The 21197-nt window shown below is 40.5% G+C and overlaps 1 protein-coding gene across 9 annotated transcripts in view; it reads right to left on the reverse strand.

The window, feature by feature from the left end:
* Nucleotides 1-21197, reverse strand: part of JCAD (junctional cadherin 5 associated) — a 79804-nt gene that overhangs the window by 14303 nt on the left and 44304 nt on the right. For 5 of the 9 annotated variants that reach the window (XM_044424704.1, XM_044424701.1, XM_044424700.1 and 2 more), the window contains exon 2: nt 3806-4157. In XM_044424704.1, the coding sequence (XP_044280639.1) occupies nt 3806-4101 (296 nt within the window). In that variant the 5' untranslated portion in view covers nt 4102-4157. The other 4 variants (XM_044424702.1, XM_044424707.1, XM_044424706.1 and 1 more) reach the window with 4 other exon arrangements.

The raw sequence follows: 21197 nt of genomic DNA on the forward strand, positions 1-21197 counted from the left end.
TACTATGCCAGCCAGAGGGTTATCTTGCTAGATGTAGACAGATATGGATTTATGCTATAAAGTACATCCAGAAAAAAGAAGAGAAATAGTTGCATCGATCACCATAGATGCAATAGTTCACAGTGCTTTAGCCCTTCTATATGCAATGTAACACACACAGGAGAGATGGACAATTTCATACAATTTCTGATTGTATGAAAATTACATTCCCTAAACTTCATGGTATTTCTTAAATGCACGTGCTTTCTGTGTTGAAAATGTGTAATGTGTAAAACAGCTCTTTCTGGGAAATCCATACGAGTTCCTAAAAGTGACAACTCTCCACAGCACATCAGGATGCACTGTTCATGTTCCTGCAAATACGTACAAGGTTCAAACGTGTAACTGCCATGAGCATAATCCAAAAGAAAAATCAAACTTGACAGAAGGAGGGCAAGAATGTAGATCAGACAGCAGAATTTAATTCCCTCCCCCTCAATCCTAATGTGTAGAGTTTGTTCTTGGATGAGAAAGAATTCTAGAGTGGGGGAACCCAAGAGCCCCTGTCTTTCTAAAAATAGTAAGGTTCAAAAAATGAAACACATACACACACATGCCAATCATCCACATTTGAAGCACTATGGAAATTGCTTCCATTTATGTACATGGATTCATCTCATCAAGAAAACCACTTGTAGCAAAAAAATGAGTTTTTGTTTTCATCAGAAAGATTAGAACAAATCTGAGCAAAATTGTTCAGGATGGAAAATTACTTCCTTCCACAGGCCAGAAATGAGAAAGCACTCAACAATGTACAAGAATGGAACAGGTGACTCAGTTATTCTGTATGCAAGAAAGTGTAGCATGATTAAGATGAGAGTCATCTTCTCTTCCTATGTGACGTGTGCAGCTGACTTCCACACGTGCTATGAAATGTGTATCATACGTGTCACTTCTGCAAAAGGCTGGAAGACAACTTGGAGTTGTTCTAATAAGCAGGCTGAACAATAGCAGAACAATAAGCAGAGAACGTAGAGCAAGGCATGACCTCCTAAGCATACCATAAGACTGGACAGCAATACTGATTGAAATAAACTGGTAAAAACAAAGAGCAATTATTAGGATGATATGATGCATTTATTACATTGATTTTCCTGTTTTTCTTTGATGGAGCTGGAAATATCAAATAGTTGCTTCTGTCACTGCAGATGTGATCGTTAGCAGCTTCTTAGCCCTTCTACATGCAATGTAAAGCACATGCTGGGTGGGCTACAATGCTGCAGCTGACCAGACCCAGACCTCCAGCAAGGGTTATAGCACATCATGTGCCTTCAGACCACGCTGTATCTTGAAGTCATGTTATAACATTAAAATGGCCCTTGGTATAAAGAATTGCTACATGAGACAGAAAATTTAACATTGAGCTTTTCTTCAGATATCATGAGCTGCCACAGCCAACACTGTTATTTTGCTCAAGTTAGTTTTCATGTAAAAAGAGGGAGGCATTGAAAAAATTGCACTGAAAACAGAAAGCAGATATATTTACACACCCTAGGACTGAAGTGCTTTCAAAATTGTTTACATACAGAAGCAGTAAGCATGTGTGAGTGAAAGAGAACACCATTTAACATTTCTATTCTAACGAATAACAACCTGTCTTTTCAGCACAAGCCTTCATAAAGTAAAACCATTTTTCTTCTTTTAAACCTTTTGTTTGGTTGATCAACAGCTGCAGAAACACAGTTACAAAGTGCCTCCTTCCAAGCCCTACACTAGTTCCTGTCTAATTTGTTCCAGTTCAAAAGTGCATGGATGATAGGAAGTGACAACAGGGCCTTCTACTGGACTGACTGCTTTAACCTTGCAGGAGCAGTCCTACATTTGCTTCACAACCTGTTTGCTCACACCTGAGTTGAAATGGCCCCCTTTGAATGGGGACACTTACAACCACTTCACTGGGAGATTCTAAATGCACAGGCTTCCTGTTTTCAGCAGCATTGTGAGGATTTCTTTTTCTGCTTCAGTATTTCACCAGTGTACTTTTTTTTCTTTTGGCTTTCCTTAAGGTCTTGTTTACCTGTTACTTTTGCAGAACAATATTTTACCACTTAAATCTCAGTATCATGCTAAATACGTTGATTAAATAACACTTAACAATCCATGACTTTCTATTTAACCTATGTTCTTTTTTTTAAATTGTTGAGAGCTTAACTGCCTTGCTGGCCCCAAAGACAAATAAGCTTTCAGCTGGACAACATTTTCTTTCCCCTGAAGCTGCAACTCACTTCATTCATCGCAATATCATGTTCTTTCACTCGGAGCATCTTGCATGAGCTTCACGCAGGCAGCCCATTATCTACAACAGTGGTGCCTCAGGTTCTGGGGCCAAATTCCTTCCAGTTAAAACTTGGTACAGCCCTTTAAAACTTGGTAGAGATGGCCAATAAAAAGGCATCACTGAAATCAACCTGGACACAATCCAATTTTTGTTGCCACTGAGGTTTTTTCCAAAAATGAATTAATGTGCTGTTGAAGACTCACTCTCTCTCTCTTTCTCACATAGACAAAACTTCTTCAGTCAATTTATCCTTCCACTCAAATTGAACCCAGAAGATTTTCTCATTTTGTTTACAACCAAGAATTACACTAGTCTGTGTCCTGAACAGCCAAGCCAGAATAGTGGAAAAAGTGCCTACTCCCTTACCAGGCTGTCTCTACTACTGTGTTCATCAGAGTTACTACTGCTGGTTCCACATGGACTTATTGTCTGTCTGAGTCCCCTTGCAGTGAAGCTTCTTGTGTATTGGCTCCTTCCCTCTGGAACTCCCAGCTTCTTGATTCAGGAGGGTACTGACACTGTTTTGTTTTCAGTACCTGCTGAAGACATTATTACTTAAATAACCTTCCCTGACTGACTAGCCATGGGATTAGGTTAACACACACAAGTTTAAATTATTCTGTATTTTGATTCTTTTCCTTTTATGGTTTGGTGGTCTGAAATCTTGCTGACAGGGAGCAGTATACAGATCCTGTAAATTAATAACAGTGGAAGAGAATTATTTGCCTACACTTAAGGCCTGGATGTATTTTCTTTCACTATATTATCCCAGTTCTTTCCTGCATAGACTGGCATGTTTCAAGCCTTCACTAGCCCATTAGGGAAATTTGAATGAACGCTGTATATTAGAACATTTGCCCCATTCATAGATTGCTTATTGTCAAGGCAAGGATACTCGCTGCTTCACAATTGCTTCAGACAGTTCTGAATTATCTCTACAACATCTTTTGATTAAGGTTGTGCACAAAGATAGCATTATTAACAAAACAACCTGTGTACAACCTGATTTTAAAGGCCCAAGTCAGAATACAGTCAGAAGCAGAACACAACCATAGTGCTCAAGAGTGCCTCTGTATCCTGCTTTACATGGGACAGTTAGCTATTTGAGGGTGTCCTTTATTTGATGGTCCAAGTCCAGTTAAAGATAAACTGAAGATAGGAGTCCATCAGGGCCTTCAAGTTTTCCATCAACTGTTAGCCTGTGGACAACAAACTGAACAGACAAGTAGTATGATGACAAAATATATTGTATTTCCACTTACAGTAATTCCTTCTCAATTCACTTCTATATACATCAACTAGGATATGCAAATTTTATGCAAAGCTGTGTTCTTTTTGTTCTCCTTTTCAGTTGATGTGCAAGCAGCTTCCCTTTAACGCTCCCCCGCATCACCAAAAAAAGAAAAAAGTTAAGCTTGCTAGAGATCTGATCTCTGGCTTTCTTTTGAAGAGATCTAAGGAAATACACAGGGGAAAACAGAAACTTACCCAGCCTCAGAAGCATGAGTACTGGCTGAACCGGCACAGTCTCTGTGGAAACTGGGGCCCAGCCGCCTCCCTTGGAGGACATGACAGCTTTCATTGTCATTCGGGTAGCTTTTCATTTCTCCCTTCCTGCTCCTGACATAGGCTCCAGAGTTGGCTGAGGACCCATTCAAAGTTCCATGACTAGAACTATCCACAACCTCAGGCTGGAATCCATCATTTCTGTTCTCATACAGGTTGCTGGGATTTTTAGATAATTTGTATCCATGAGAAATTAGGAGGTCCTCTACACTGAACATATTGCACTGGCTTCATTTACCGTGGTGCTCTCGGTGTTCATGAACTTGTCCCATCACTGAAAAAGAAGGCAAAAAGACTAAGTAAGTAGCAGCACAGATATTTATTCAACTCTAAAATGAAACGTCAACTGATGGAGGATATGGCTATCAAGAGCCATGGTACCATTTGCTTCTTCCAGTATGGGCAGCAGTTACCAGTCCAGTGAAACAGGTGCAGCTTCACTCAAACCTTGTTTTTAAGCTTCCCACAGGCAGCTGGTCGGCCAGTGTTGCAGGAGAAGGTTGGACTAGATAGAGACTTGGCTTGGTTCAGCACAGCTCTTGTAAAAATGTACAATCTGAACAGATTTAGATTTCAATAACCTTTCCCAGTAATTATTTATACAACATAGTTAATATCAAGATCTCCAGATGAACTTTATTTGGTTATCTTTTCAGTCTTTGTGCAAGGAAGATGGCTATGGCTAGTATATGATGCTGCTTTTAACCTATGAAGACCTACATGGCTTGGGACTGCAATAATTGACAGAAAGTCTCTGAATCTATCCATACACCAGCACCTACATTTGAGCTCTTCCTGATTGCCACCTCCAAGGGGGGCTCTGGGGGCAGTAACAAGGGAGAGGATCTCTCAGTTGTGGAACGATCTCCCACTGGGGTCCACCTGGCCCCAACTATATCATTGCTTCAGCACCAGGTTAAGCCTGCCTTCCACTCCAACGCATTTAATTGCATGTGATGGGATATGTCAGTGGCTTTAACAGGTCTGTTTTAAATTGAAACTGATTGTTCGAATTGTTTTAAATCTTTTATATTGAAATGTTATGCTGTATGTTTATTATTGTAGTTGTGCTTTAAGCTGTGCTTTAAGTTGTGCTTTAATTACTTTAAGCTACCCAAACAGTTTTGGTTATTGGGTAGTACAGAAATGAAAAAAAAAAAAAAGGTGACTCAAGCTGAAAATTCTTGCCCACCAAATCTATGGCTGAGATGGGATTTTAATTCATTTGATAGTGCTATAAACATTCACTATCAAAATCCACACAATGGCACAGTGAATAAGGAAGTGGAATCATTCAGAGTTACTACAATCTAAAGGCCCTTGTTGTCACATACTGTTATCTCCTATGAATGAATTCTCTCCAAAATGCTCAGACCTTGGCAGCCCTGCTCAGATCTTGCAAGCTCAGCTCCTTTACTAGGATATACATATCTCTTCAAATATGTACTCTAATGAGAGTCTAGGTCAGTGGTGGCGAACCTATAGCATGCAAGCCACAGCGGGCACTCAGAGCCCTCTGTCAGCACATGAGCCAAGTCGTCCCAGCATCGCTCCAGTCGCTGAGCATCGGATAAAAGCACACATAGGGACCATGCGCATGATTGGAAAGGAGTAGTGGTGCCAGGCGATGATGTCATGAATTGCGACTCATTAGCTGCAACTCGTCTGAGCTTTCGCATGACCAGTCAGTGCGATGCCAAGGATATATTTACTTGGACTGTGAGTTGTTTTTTCTAAACTGAAACCTGTTTTCAGGTTTTATTGCAGTGTTGGCATTTGCAATTAATAAGTGGGTTTTGGGTTGCAGTTTGGGCACTCGGTCTCTAAAAGGTTCACCATGAATGGGTTAGAGTTACAAAAATGAGGTGTTCTGGCATGATTTGGATAGTTGGAATGTGTTAAGAATAGGCAGAAATGATGAGCAGTGCAAAGAAAGCTACTCAAGGAAGCCTTTTTCAAAATTTCCCTCTTTTCTACGGAACTTTAGTCCTATATTAGGGTTAGGGGTATGAACCAGGGTAGGGTTAGGGTTACAAAAACGAGGTGTCCAGGCATGATTTTCATGGTTGGAATGTGTTTAGAATGGGCAGAAATGATGAGCAGTGCAGAAAAAGCTACTCAAGGAAGGCTTTCTCAAAATAGCCCTCTTTTCTATGGAACTTTACCCTTATATTAGGGTTAGGGGAGTGCACCAAGGTAGGGTTAGGTCAGTGATGGTGAACCTATGGCATACGTGCCACAGTGGGCACACAGAGCCCTCTCTGTCGGCACACAAGCCAAGTCTCGTCAGCATCGCCCCAGCAGCCGAACATCAGATAATAGCACATACAGGGGCCATGCTCATGCTCGGAAAGGAGTAGCAGTTCCAGGTGATGACATCTTGAGCCGTGACTCATTAACCGTGACTCATCTGAGCTTTCGCATGGCGCTGCCAAAGATATACATATATTTGCTTGGACTGGCTGTGAGTTGCTTTTTCTAAACTAAAATATCAGTTTTCAGGTTTTATTGCAGTGTTGGCATTTGCGATAAATAAGTGGATTTTGGGTTGCAGTTTGGGCACTCGGTCTCTAAAAGGTTCGCCACCACTGGTGCAGATTATCAGAACCAGGTTCTAGAACTCTGTTTTTAAAGTCCAACAAACTACTTATGTCACGGTTGCTGTCAACAGGCTTGCCAGTTAATGCGTATCTGCTTGGTACCAGTGAGGCCAAATGAAAGAACTGGACAGAAAATGAAGTAAACCTCAATGAGAATAGAATATAATTGTGGAATGCACAAGATATCTCCCTGAGAAGTGATTAAATAGAAGATTAGTGTCTATACTGGGAAGATGGTGCCCACCAGAAAAACATACAAAAGACTCAGGGATTACTGCTGGCCTACAAAACAGCCTCCCTGAACCTTGGGAAACTTAAATCAAAATGATACAGCATTTTTCGGAATAGGAAAGGAAGGAGAGTAAAAATTTGCAAAGTGCAGGACTGTTGACTATCTAGGTTACTGCTATTGGGCTGGTTGGTATATCTTAAAGGGACAATGGAAGAACTCAGGATTTAAGATCCTCAATAGATCTGCCTCAGAGCTGGCCCTTGAAGAATATTTGTCTGTTACAGAGGAACTGCAGCAGGTGGATAAGGATGGGCCAAATGGATAAACTGGGACTGATAAAAGAACTTACACAGAGAGATTTTTGAGTTTGTCTTTAATGTCCCAATCTCAAAATAGAAATCACCAAATCAGTCTCCACTCAAACCAAAGAAATAGAGGAAGGTAATTTCAAGACTGAAGGATAGTTTTATATGGTTTGTAGGGACCTAACTCTCATTTTATAATCTCCTCTCAGAAAGTAATTGATTATTAACAGCACTGGTAGAGAACTATACATCCCAAGAGAGGAGTTTTGGGACAAAGAGAGCTGATGAAAGCATTGTGCAATAAAGGGCAACAACCAAGAAATCTTTACAGTCCTCAAAACAAAAAATCCACAGAGATCCATAGTAAAGGTGCTGACAGAGCAGCTTTTAAGAAAGAATGTAAAATCAGAAGAAATGTAAAAATATCAAAAGCATAAGGAAGTGGAAGCGAAAAGAATATTTCTGTCAGAAAAGAGATTTAAAAGGCTGCTTGAATTGCTAGATACTAACCAATTCAAATCCTAAAAAAGTCATTGAAGAGAAGAAAGCAGACAATGGACTGGACAGTGGTTAATTTATAGCAGATAGTCAAGATCCAACAGAGGGGAAAACAACTATTGATCCTGACTTGGAGGATAGGCAAAGCATTTTGTAGCAATATGGGAAAGTTGGAGGATTATATCAGTATTATTATTAAGATGGGCCTAGTACTTTATTCTGGTCAGATATTTATTTGAAAAATGACTGCAATTTGGTCTGATTCCACAGAAGTTAGTATTCATCAATTATCCTAAACCTAAGAGTGTTCCCTCAGAGCCAGAATCTGGAAGAAGCTTTATGGGGATGTAATGGGGTGTCAAGAGCAGTCTAGACCAAACTTAATTTAATGAGAACTAATATTAGCACATTACACATGTCTGGTGGATTTGCCATCAGATTTTCCTCTCCCAATTCAAACAGGGTATGCTGATAAATCATGACTGTTACTCATCAGTAGTCACAAATATAATCTCACAATTTTGATGGCTAAAACTCTTTATTGGAACATAGTAAGCTAGAGGACCTGCCTTAATGGTAATGTTGATTAAATCTCTGTCCAACTTTGGTTTGATTGCCTCCAAGAAACATGACTTGCATTTGTGGAAGAGATCTTGCTGGCAGGGTTTGAAACAGAAAAATCAAAGATACGAAAGGGTGATAGTCAGTTCTTTCCATTAAAGATGACTTAGGATAGGATGACAAACTGGTGACATTCCCCAAACTGTATACTAGTTGAGTATACAATGTATATAATGAGGTTAATATACTGAACTGAGCTACAGATCCTAGGACCAAGTGACCTTACATTTTCCTATCCCTTTAAGTATTTTACTAATAATTGCAGGCAGTGTTATTGATTACATTTGAGTGGCTAGACAGAATGTCCACCCATTCTCTGATATTTCAGTGAACATTAGAGACTATCAAGAACACCAACCGCCATCAACTCAGTTAATTCCTGAATCTGATTTAAGAACTATGACTCAGGATGATAAACGGGCAAGGCAGAGGCTGCATACAGTGCACGAGAAACGATTAAGATGGGAGCAAGCAGACAGAACAAAAGTTAAGTTTGATCCTGAATTTAAACACAGGAAAAGAGTTGGGGAATATGGTTTGTACTCCTGAAAAAAGATTGATTTTGCGTTGTATGCATACCAAGCTATCTACTCCTAAATTAAAGCTCTGTTATTAATTAGGGTTCGATCAAACAGGAAAAGAAATAGAAAAAACCCATGGTTTGACAAAGAATGTTGAGGAAACATTTCAGAAAACAAATGAGAAAAGCACATGGAGCTTACACAACTGTGTTTGAACTTAGGCAAACATATTAAAAAATAGTTTTAGCCAAGAAAACTAACTTAGTTGCTAACAGCCAGACAAATTTGGAATTGGAAGCTAAGAGCAAAAATTCAGCATAATCATATTACATCTATGAGGTACCTATATTTGCTTCTGTTTTGGAGGAGCTCTATCTTGATTTATTCAAGGAAGAATCAAAGTTTGATAGAACATGACAAATGGAAATAACTGTTAGGAATATCAGTGACTTCTAAATGGCTACTAGTCACCATGCCGGAAATGGAGCCTGTTATACAGTTGTTGAGGAATAATAATGCTCCAGCGGAGGAATTTATGTTTCCTGAAATTTTTAAAGATAATACAGACCGGTGGGCTGCTGTACCAGCTGGTTTGTTTACTCACATACATAACAATGGGTGTATTCCTAAGGAATGGAAACTCAGTGAGCAAGGGAAACAGTCCCACTGTTTAAAAAGGGAGACTGAATGGACCCTAAAATTATAGGACAGTCAGCTTAACAGATATCACATAAAAGTGTATGCCAAGTTTTTTTCCCAGAAATTAAGAGGACTGGGCTGCACAAATTCCATGTTATCAGAACAGCAGGCAGGCTTCAGACAAGGAAGGTCTGTCATGGATACTTCTTTTATCTTGTCTCACTTGATATCAAAATATACCACAAAGAGTGGACAGCTCTATACTGCATTCATCAAGTGCTGCCTTTGACTCAATAAAAAGAAACCTTCCAAGGGAAAAATTGCTGAAAACAAGTATACATTGGAGCCTATAAAGTGCTTTCCTTTATAGAGGCACTTTACATTGATAAAAGGTTAAAGGTTAGAACTCGCGTAAACCATGCCTTAACAAAGAACATTCTCACAGATAAAGGGGTGTGACAGGGCTGTGTTTTTGTTCTATTTTGTTTCTACTTCTGTACTATAGATGCACTTTGTTTTGGTTACAGCCAGAATTTGTATACTCCTTCTATATGCAGACAACATGTCTTATGGACTAGTATCCAAATGGGGCTGCATAGATTACTAAGAAAGTTTGGTGTCTACTGTTGGGAGAACAACCTACTAATTAACTAACAGTACAAAATCAAAAGCAGTGATTACCCCCCCCCCAAAAAAAAGTAGTTTTAAACTCCAATGAAATAGAGCAGGTGGGGTCTTTTACTTACCTGGGCACTATCTTTTCATCTATAGGAATCTGCATGTTTCAAACCCAGAGCAATGAACTGAAAGTCATTGTCTGTGTCCTATCTTTGAATAGGTTCTTAAATTACAGGCACCCCAGCTCACTGCAAACAGTCGTGAAAGTGCATAAGGCAATGGTGTTGCCAGTACTGCAGAAATTTGGTGCTTTGCCGATAATAACAACACTGAAAGAGTCCAGAATTACATCTCATGTTGAATTTTGGGCATGACAATATCCACCCTGGCTCAACCTCTGGGAAAATTTAAATTTTGCAGTTTATCAAAATTATTATTAAGCTATGGTTTTACTGCGGAGACTGAGGACTTCTAGTCTTAATATAAGAAATACTTGGAAACAAAAGTTATGAGGCACTAGAATACAGGCAGGTATGGCAGTCCTGTGAAATACAAGTTCTAAGATATGGCTGGTGAGGCTAAAACCCAGTTTCAGGAAAAAGGTATCTCTTCTGTCCAATGAAAGTGGAACAAAGTTCAGACTTCACCTGTTTATGATTCAAGTAAATAGGATGATGCAACAAGGCAGATTTCAGGGTACACCAGTGCATAATAGACACTGTACATGCAGTACATCAGAAGTGGAAAATCTGCCCCATTATTTTCTGGAATGCAAGTTACATTCCAGCTGCAGGAATCTTTATTTATCTTTGTTTCTTGGCTGCATGAGAAACTGGATGGCTGAAGAAAAGCTTTTTTTTCTTCTCTCTCTTTCAAGCATCTAATCAGCTTGTGACTCAGAGGATTGCCCTCTTTTCAGTTATAGCAGCCAGTTTCAGGGGGCAAGAAAAGGAAAAATTTGCTTGATTAAATGACCCATTAGGGTCTCAATGGGTTCATAAGACTTTATTTTAGTAAAAGTCATGCTTTTTCCTCCATTTTCAAGAATTTTTCTCCATTTTAGAATTTATCTTACACTCTATGCAGCTATTTTAATGCATGGTTATTGTATTATTGTGTTTGAAAAAGCCTGAAGACAGTCAATAAATTTGACTTGTACTACGTGAGCGAGTGAAGTGAGGTTAGGCCGGGGGCCCATGAATGGCCCCAAATCGCCCAGCAGGCTTCATGGCTGAACAGGGACTCAAAGTCAGAAACTTAAGCATAAGCAAGAAGACCCTTTCCTGAAGTTCAGTTGTGGAAAGAATTACCCAGTCTGGAACAGTCTTATAACAGACGGCAAGGTTGGTTCAGGGCAGCCCAAATTATTTTTCCATCCCCTATTGTTTTTCAAGCACGAACACCTGGGACTGTGTAAGGCACACATAAGCACGGAACAGCTGGTTGTTAGGACAATTCACCCTCAAAAAGGAAGATCAACTGTGACTACCGTAAACAACAGAGGAGTATTTGACAGGTCACAGGTGCAAGGAAGATGTGTGCTTTTCCTGGTAGTACATAAACTTGGGGTAAAGCTTTTGTGTGCAGTGTCCATTTTCCGGCCACTGACATGTCGCTGCCGAGGCAAAAATAGCACATGAGAGCCTCTTGACAGTTCCTTTAACAAGTGCACTGGCTGTGGAAGTAAATAGCCAGAGACAAAACTGCAAGGTGAGGAAAACAGGCCTCAGATAGCTCCCTCAACAAAGTTGGTGGGCTTGGGAGACAGGGGGAGAGATATTCTTTGTGGTAGCTGGACGAGGTAGCCTGAGTTTCATAGAACCAAGGTGAATGGAGTCACCTCAGTGCAAAGGGAAAGCAAACCAGTAAAAACCAGCAAGTGCTCAGTGCAGTGCAGCAGTTCCATGATTTGTGTCTGGCCTGGTACTCTCAGCTGCACCAGGGGATTGAATCCAGCCTGCAGGCCCCACAGCCTGGCATTAGATGACATTAAAAGGGTGGCTAGAACTATGCCCAGCATTAGTAGGAGCACTGAACTACAGCCCAAGAAGCCAGTCAGGGCCAACAGACAGGGGATGGGGCCCCACCAGATGGCTCCTCAAACCTACTTCTCCCATTAACTCATTGGGTAGTTTTAGTCAAACCTGATCTCTCTCTCAGCATCAACCCTTCCATCTGCAATACAGGGATGGTACTGCTAATCTACCTCACAGGACTATTGCAAAGATTAAGATCACTTATGTGAAATGCTCCAAACATTGGGAATTGTAGTTCAGAGCAGAGATGACCCTTCTCAGTTAGATTTCTCTAGCCTATCTGTAGGACTATAATTCCCAATGTCCTAAGAGAAGAGGGAACGGGGGAAGCCATGATGGTGGAACCTCCAGTTATACTTCCAAAGCTAGGAGGGAAAGTCTTGGTGAATGTGCTGAGAACTCTTGACACAAGAAAAGGCAAAGTGTCTATTTCCCCACACATATTTTCTTTCCCCCTGTGGGAGGCATTCCAGATTATGCCAGATATCCAGTGCTGGTTATTTTCCAGACTTGGTTACGCATTTGTGGGGTAAAGGTGTGAGCTAGGTGCAAATGGTGTCCCAATTCATTCCCAGCATTGAAAAACATTTAACACCAGGGATCTGTTTGCATGTTTTGTGCCTCCATGGCTGCATGTGGCAAAATGGAAAGCACACAGGAAGCATCCCTCATTAAAGGTGCCCCCCAGAGGATGGACAGATCTAATTTGGGCTTTTGCTATTTCCACAGAATCACAGAATAGCAGAATAGTAGAGTTGGAAGGGGCCAAAAAGGCCACCAGGTCCAACGGCCTGCAGATGCAGGACATCAGTTTATACCATTCCTGTCAGATGACTGTCCACTTTCTTTTTTAATTTCTCTAGTGTGGGAGGCCCCACCACCTCTTTAGGCAACTGGTTCTGACAGTTAGGAAACTTTTCCTGATATCTAGCCTGAATATGAATTTTATTTGTAAGCCGCCCCGAGGCTTCGGCGAATGGGGTGGCCTAGAAATTTTCTAAACAAACAAACAAACAAACAAACAAACAGAGTTGTCACAACCTGAGTTGATATTTCCATGTCCTACACCCTGGTATGAGCTAGAAAAGACCTTTTCCTTCCTCTTTGTGACAATCTTTGAGGTACTTGTAGAATGATACCATGTTCCCGTTAAGTCTTCTCTTTTCAAGGCTGAACATGCCCAGTTCTCGCAGTCTCTCCTCATAGGGCAGTTTTGCCAAATCCTGAATCTTTTTTGTTGTCCTCCTCTGGACCCTTTCTAATTTTTCTGCACATTTTAAAAATCTTGCTGCCCAGAACTGGACACAGTATTCTACATAAGGGCTGACTAATGAAGAGTATAGCAGAGCTATTACTTCTCATAATGTGTAAGTAATACTTTTGCTAATGCATCCCAAAGTAGCATTTGCCCTTTTGGCGGCTGCATCATATTGTTGGCTCATATTTAGCCTGTTGTCCACAATAACTCCAAGGTCTTTTTTCTTTCTTTCTGTTGAGCCAAGTATTCCCCATCTTGTATTGATCCATTTGGTTTCTTTTTCTTAGGTGGAGGACTTAGCACTTGCTCTTACTGAATCCCATTCCGTTGCTTTCACCCCAGCATTCAAGTTCATTCTGTGTTCTAGGGTATTCGCTATTCTACCCAGTACTGTTTTGTCTGCAAGTTTGATTACCATTTCTTGTACTTCTTCACCTAAATCATTAATAAAGATGTTGAAAAGCACAGGCCCTAGGATTGAATCTGTGGCACACCACTAGATACCTTCACCCAGTTTGAGAAGATGCTGTTAATGCTCTTTGTGTCCGATTTAACAGACAATTCTGGATCCATGTAATGGTTTTTCTATCTAGTCCACTTTTTGCTAATTTACTTATATAAGGATGTCATGGGGCACTACGTCAAAAGCTTTGCTAAAGTCGAGGTAGATTATATCCACAGTGTTCCCTCTGTCCGTTTGGGAGGTTACCCAGTCAAAAAATGAGATTAAATTGGTCTGATGGGATTTATTCTTGATAAATCCATGTTGCCTTTTATTAATCATTGCATTTTCTTCAAGGTGCTCACTGACTATTTTAATAATTTGCTCCCAAAATTTTCCATGGATTGATGTCAGACTAACTGGTCTGTAGTTCCCAGGTTCATTTCCCCGCCTTTTCTGAAGGCTGAGATAATGGTAGTCCTTCACCAATCATCTGACACTTCTCCTGTTTCCCATGATTTATTGAAGCCAGTGGTTCCAAGAGTTTCTCTGCTAGCTCTTTTATGACTCTGGATGAAGTTCATTGGATGCTGGATTTGAACAAGTTTATCCCATCTAGATATTCCTTGACCATTTGTCTGTCAATCTTGTGCTGCCATTTCTCTCTTTCAACTTGTATTTCTTTTTTGCTGTAGATTTTCTTGTGGGAGAATATTGAGACAAAATAGAAATGGAGCACCTCCACCTTTTCTTTGTCCCCTGTTATCACTCTATCATCCAGTTTAAGTAGCTGGATTCCCTTCTCTTTCACATCTTTTGCTTTAGATGTATCTGAAGGCTTTCCTGTTGTTCTTAGCATCCCTTGTTATTTTCAATTCATGTCCTGCTTTAGCCTTCCTGATGCCATCCCTACATTTCCTTGCTATTTTTCTATATTCTTCCTTTGAGATCTGGCCTTGCTTCACCTCCTGTAAATGTTCCTTTTTTCTTTCAGGTTGTCACTTAACTTTTTGTGGAGCCATGTGGGCCTCCTCTGTTGTCTTCTATACTTCTAGGTATTTTTGCATATCTTTAATTACAAGTCTGTTCCATTTCCGCATTTTAAAAATCTGCATAATATTGTATTTAAATATTTGTATTTTCTATCCCTTTTGAGTATATATATATTTTAAAAATACATACTTCTAAGCATATTTTTTTCTCAGATAATGCACTTATAAACATATTTCATCCTAAAAAGCACAGGATTTATTTTTTCGGAACCAAGAACTAAAGTACACAATTTGGGGCTGGCATGAAACCTAAAGGATACCTGTGGGTTTGGATCCATGCTTAGAAGGGAAGTGCAAATTAGGTCAGCTGATACCCCTCAGCCATCCCTAACATGTACCTGGCAATCACAAACACAGCAGTATAGGCAAAACAACTAGAGCCTGAATCGGTTTAATCTCCTCCTGTGGTGATTGCCAAAGTGGAAGAAGGATGTAGCTAGTAGTTGTTTTATATGTGTTGATGGGGTTGGAAGTCCAGTGAATGCAGAGACAAAGCATACAAAATGCATCTACATGTGTGCACATGCAGGAATACTGAATTCAACTGACTGTGAAGCAGAAGGACTATGGACTAAAACCAGAAACATTATTAGGGAAGAATGTAAATAAACCATTCCTGTAGGAAAACAGAGAGAGAGAGAGAGAGACACCAGATGCTTGATGCTCACAATTGCTAAGAATGGGTGAGAAGCAAAAGCCAAGGATGACAGAAATAAGTTCAGATTCCTGAAGGCAACTTTTCAGCAATTATTACATACAGAAAAATAAGCTATTACACTGATCAGCACAAAGAAATAGAACAACAAAAGAAGGGCAAAGGTTTTCTCTTTGAGAAAATCCAGGAAATGAAATCCAAATTTACATTAGAATTCTGAAAGACCAACAGGAGAACATAGTATCTGACCAGGATAAAATAAGAAGAGATACAGAATAGTATACAATAGAAATACCCTATACAGAAGAGATAAAAATTTGACAGACTCTTTCAAAGAGGAACTTGATGAGAAAGAACCTGCAATAATGAAAAGTGAAGTGAAAGCTGCTTTGCAAGCACTTGGAAGGAACAAATTACCTGCAATAGATAGGATAGCAATAGAACTATTCCAGGCTGTAATAGTCTATATCAGTCCAAATCCTTATAGGAAATAAGCCAAGAAATACAGAACACAAGACAATGGCCCACAGATTGGAAATATTCAATATACATTCCAATTCCCAAGAAAAGAGATGAGAAGGTAGGCGACTACAGAACCACTGCATTAGATTTTCATGCAAGCAAAGTGATGCCCAAAGTGTTTCAACAAAGCATGTTGCCCTCTATGGAAATTAGAAATGTCTGATGTTCAAGCTGGATTCCAAAAAAGTTAGAGGCATTTAGGACCATATCACAAATATACATTGGCTACTGAGTGCACCAATGAATTTCAGAAGAAGATCAGTCTATACTTTCCAGACTGCAAAGCAATGACTTTGGATCACAAAAAGCCATGGATAGATCTGAAAGAAAAGAGCATACTTCAGCATTTGTCATGGACAAGAAGCTACTGTTAGGACAGAATATAGAGAAACATGATAGTGTCCTATAGACCAGACTACGTCAACGAATGAGCCACGCACAGTGAATGTCAGATGCTTGAGAGCTGCAAGTGGGCAGAGGGCAGCGAGTGGCATGCAGGCACCCATGGGCACCTGCAGCAGCAAGCCACAAAATAGATTCCAAGAGGCACATGTGGCTCCTGCACCTCAGTTTGGCCCTCTCTGCTATAGACATAAGTGACAGACAACAGGGTGTTCATCTCCCTAATGGTTCAATTTATACAGGGAATGTATCTTAAAGAAAGATGGATTAGCATCAGAGGTATCACTAATTTAAGATATGCAGATGATACTGTGCTACTGGCAGAAAGCAGTAGTTTATTGAAACTACTCCTGATGAAAGTGAAAGAAAGTGCAAAAGCAGGACTGCTGCTGAACATTGAGAAAGTGAAAAGCACAACTACAGAAGAATCTGTGCATTCCCTAATACAGTGGTACCCTGGCTCACGAACTTAATCCATTCCAGGACTCTGGTCGTGACCCAAATTGGTTGTGAGCCAAGTTAAATTTCCCCATAAGGTTCAGTGTAAATAAGGTTAATCCATTCTGTAACCATTTCTGAAATCAGAAAAATGTGAAGCAAAGTGACAACAACAGAGATCACGGCCATCTCCCTCCCCCATGCCCGAGCATCGTTTGCGCCCATCTCCCTGCCCCCGCAGCACGACTGAGATCGTGCCCATCATCCCTGCAGGCGCCCATCATCCCCGGTGCACTGGAGGGGAGAGACGGGCATGATCGCAGGCGCGCTGGGGGACGGAGAGATGGGCGCAAACAAGGCGTGCTGGGGGAGGGAGAGACGGGTGCAAACGGGGTGCGCTGGGGGAGGGAGAGATGGGCATGACCTTGGCCATTTCCCCCCCCTCACCCCCAGCATGATCGCGGCCATCTCCCCACTCTGGGGGATGGGGAGATGGCTGCGATCTTGGTCACCACCCAATGTGGAGTTCAGGAACTATGTCAAAATTTTCATGAAATTTTTGTTTGCGACCCGATTTGGTCGTGAACCAAGGCGTTCATGAGCCGAGGTACCACTGTACATGCATTTCTGAGCTGAAAAGTGTATCACAAAGGTCATAGAGTGATCCAAGGAATTACTGCGTTCCAACCTATACATTAGTACAGAAAGTTCAAATTAACTCAGGTCCCTGGAAAATGTGAACAGAATTCTCTCCCATTCATAGGGGAGAAGGATATGAAGCAATATATTTTTGATGTTGTTTCCCCCTTTTGCAAATGTCCAGAGAGGGGGTGGGAGGAGAGAACTGTGTGCTGCCTTTATTCACATATCCCCTTCCCACAAGAAGCCGCCTGAGAGCAAGTGTACTGGTTTCCTAATCTGATGCAAGGGAGAGAAACAAGGCAGAAAAAATGCACCTTCCTGAAGCTCTTTTGTTTTGTTTCCAAATGACATCACAGATTTCTGGGAGACTTCACTTCCTCAGGATGTTCACTATCTTCCCAGAGTTTCCGACTTGTCAAGGTTTAGGCAGAGCAGCTCCATGGAAACATGAGCCAGACCCTCTTTGATTATCTCTCAGAAACAGTGGACATGCTTGTGTTTAATGTACTTGTACACAGGCAGCAGAAAAAGAGAGGAAGCAGTGAGATCACCCTTTCTTGCCAATCTTTTTCCTTCTCTTACCACAGTCCAGCACTAATTTAAGATGCTTTGTCTTTAAGAGGAGTAATTTTCTGGGGCAACAGCAGCTTTCCCATTCAGGCTCTGCGATACTTATGCTAAGGCAAGTGTTGGGGACATAGAAAGCTGCCATAGGCAGAGTCACACCACTGGTCCGCAACGACATTTCTCAGCGGAAGTAACTTTTCAGAGAGGAAGACTGAGTGTGTGTTGTTTCTCATGTATGACAAACATCTATTTCATGGTCCCCCAGTTTACATCAGCAGCTGTCAATATGTTGTCTAGAGAGCAAGACTTGTTTTTTTGATGCCAGGCCAAGACCTTATTTAAACAATATTTTAATAATTGTTAATATTATTTATTGGTTTTAAATTTTTAGCCAGGGTGCATCCAGATTTTATATGCATCTATTTATATGATTGTTTATTTATGTTGGAAGCCGTTCCGAGGCTTATGCAAATAGGACGGCATACAAAAATTCCAAATAAATAAATTAAATAAATAAGAAGACACCTAAGGAGTACTCTGGGTGCTCCTTCACTTCCCACAAGAAAGTGGTCCTTAGCCAAGGAGAAGCACAGCAGTTTATAATGCAGCATTCCAAATCCAAAGCAAGGTAGTCTTGTTATCTTTGTCTTATTCATTTCCATGGGAGTCCAGTGTGGTAGCTTGCATTTCCTTTCCTATCCCTTTCCGTGCAGAGTGGCTAAAGTGACAAAAGATATGAGAGAGTGACATAACCACATATGCTTCCCCTGCTCACACACCTCATTTCCCTCTTCCTCGGCTGTTTTTGTCTATTTTAAATTGTTTAACTTTGGGTAAGGTACCTCTAAAGTACCATGAATATGGCTGGCATTTTGTAAAGTGATGCCACGGCTGCTAATAATAATAAAGAAGAAAATAATGAAGTGTTGAATGTCACTTGGGAGGAGAGGAAAAGGATGCTCATGTTTGTTTATGTTTCTACTAGAGTTACAAATCCAATTGCAAAAATTAAGTTCCCATATAACTGCAAAGGAACCTGAAAATGCGGGAGAATGCCTAGTGACATCTTCAAGGTCACAGCAGGAGAGTGCTAAATATGCATCCCAATATTCAGAGGCAGTCATATGGGGTGATGACAGCAATCTTCCAGTACAGTATTTTTGTGGAAAAATATCCATACCATATATGTCTGCATGTCTGCTGTACCGATGGCAATCGTGTTAGACAGGGTAAATGTGGGACATGAACTTCTTCAAGTCATTCCTCTAAGGCAACCACTGGCAATCCTTAGTGCTCTGTTGCCCATAGGGGAACTGGGAATTTGGCTCTTGGCAGGGTCTGGAAACCCCTTAGCTATGTGGTAGGTGTATTTGCCCTCTATTGCTAAATTCTTCAATACCAAACTGAAGGAAAGCTGAACCTAAGGCTGTTTGTTTCACTTAAGAATGTACAAACTGTGCTGGATCAGACCAAGGGTCCATCTGGTCCAGCACTGTGTTCACACAATGGCCTTCTAGTCTATTTATTTATTTAAAACGTTTGTTTCCTATCCTATACATAAAAGTCTCAGGATGGTCCAAGAACAAAGGCACAGCTTCACATCTATAATAAAAGCCCGATTAAAATAAGAATTAGGTCTTACAATAATGGGAAAATAAAAAGAGGTTGGCCTGGTGCCGAAAAGAATAAAGTGTTGGCTCCAGACCCAACACTCTGAGAAGCAAGTTCAACAACCAGGGTGCTACCATGGAGAAGACCCTTCTCCAGGTAGCCACTCTTAATCTCCTTCAAAGAGGGCTCCCAGAGAGGGATCTCCAACCCAGACCTTATGGGGAGGACAGGCACATAGGGAAGTTGCACACACATCCTTGTGGGGTTCCAAGGGCCACAGCAGCCTCATGTCCAAGTTCCCTAGTCTGTCTGCACAGACCCACACGTCTTTTACTGAAATTGAACATTCAGCTAGTTGTTCTGAATCACATTTTTCTCAACTTGAAATGGAACTGATGAGCAGTGCAGAGAGTAAGTAAAGCAGAGGTTGCTACAATTACCTCAGCAAAAGAAAAATGTTGATATAAGATACAGCAGCCTCTCTTTGGGTGTGTATCCTAAAACAGTGTATTCTCTCTGGTGTAGTAATTTGTTGTTGGATATAAACAAACATCATAAGAGAGTATATGCAATTGTCTTCACATTTTTACAAATATTCCAATCAAAGAATTTCTACATAAAGAATGTGTTAATATAACATGTAAACTATATTCTGTAGTTCATTTAATTCCCCTCTAAACAAATATTTGAGTTCAAGTATTTCATAGCTATAGGAACATGTTGATATATTTACACTGCACACAACACTGATATGGATTAGATTTTATATTTGGATATGTTTATGGATAAGTTTATTAAATGTGTGATATTCTATGCGCTCATTGATGTAGAATGTGTGTTGGGGAGTACAATGACTCAAACATGCTAGATCAGATAACACCATATAGAGCAGGAGCATTGGAAACATTTTCTGTTCTACTTTTCCCAAAAAACCAAACCAAACCAAACCCGTATCTCTGGTCTGAGTTGATATTTTATTGCTCTATATAATTCCTTGTACCTTCTCATGATCAGGAGAAATGGAATTAAGCAATGGTCATGAGTATTCAGTATAATTTATACCACGGATGGGCAAAAAGTAGACCCCTAGCTGTATAGGACATCAACCCCTAGTATTATTGATCACTGGCCATGCTGGCAGGGGTCACTGGGAGCTGAAAACCAAAATATCTAGAGATCTCCCTTCCATTCATCTCTGATTTAAACAGGTTACAGCTTTTCAGCTTTTCTTGGTGCACAATTTGTATTGCCTTGGTGAAAAATTAACTGATATGCTGCAATCAAGCTAGTTTTTCCTCCTGGGAAAGTGTTCCTCATAAGCATCCCACATTTATTCTTTCTAACAAAAGACAAGCAAAATAAATGTCCTTCTACTCTACTCTCTGGAATGACAGAACAAAACTTTATTTTATAAAGCACCACCCACAAGTTTGCCTTGCTGGTGGGCCCCCGCAGTTATCTAAACAACTGGAAATATAATAAAAACAATACAGCATCTATCTCCAAAACCCACCCTCTGTTTTTTCACAGATAAGAAAATTATTATTAAAAGGATGGGGGAAGGAGAAGAGGTGGAAGAACAAAAAACACATTGAATTGTGGCCGCTAATGTTGCACAACTACAAAAATGGAGCAAAAACATTGGAACAAAGTTC

Source organism: Varanus komodoensis, unplaced genomic scaffold (assembly GCF_004798865.1).
Source record: "Varanus komodoensis strain SLA01 unplaced genomic scaffold, ASM479886v1 scaffold15, whole genome shotgun sequence".
Taxonomy (NCBI): domain Eukaryota; kingdom Metazoa; phylum Chordata; class Lepidosauria; order Squamata; family Varanidae; genus Varanus; species Varanus komodoensis.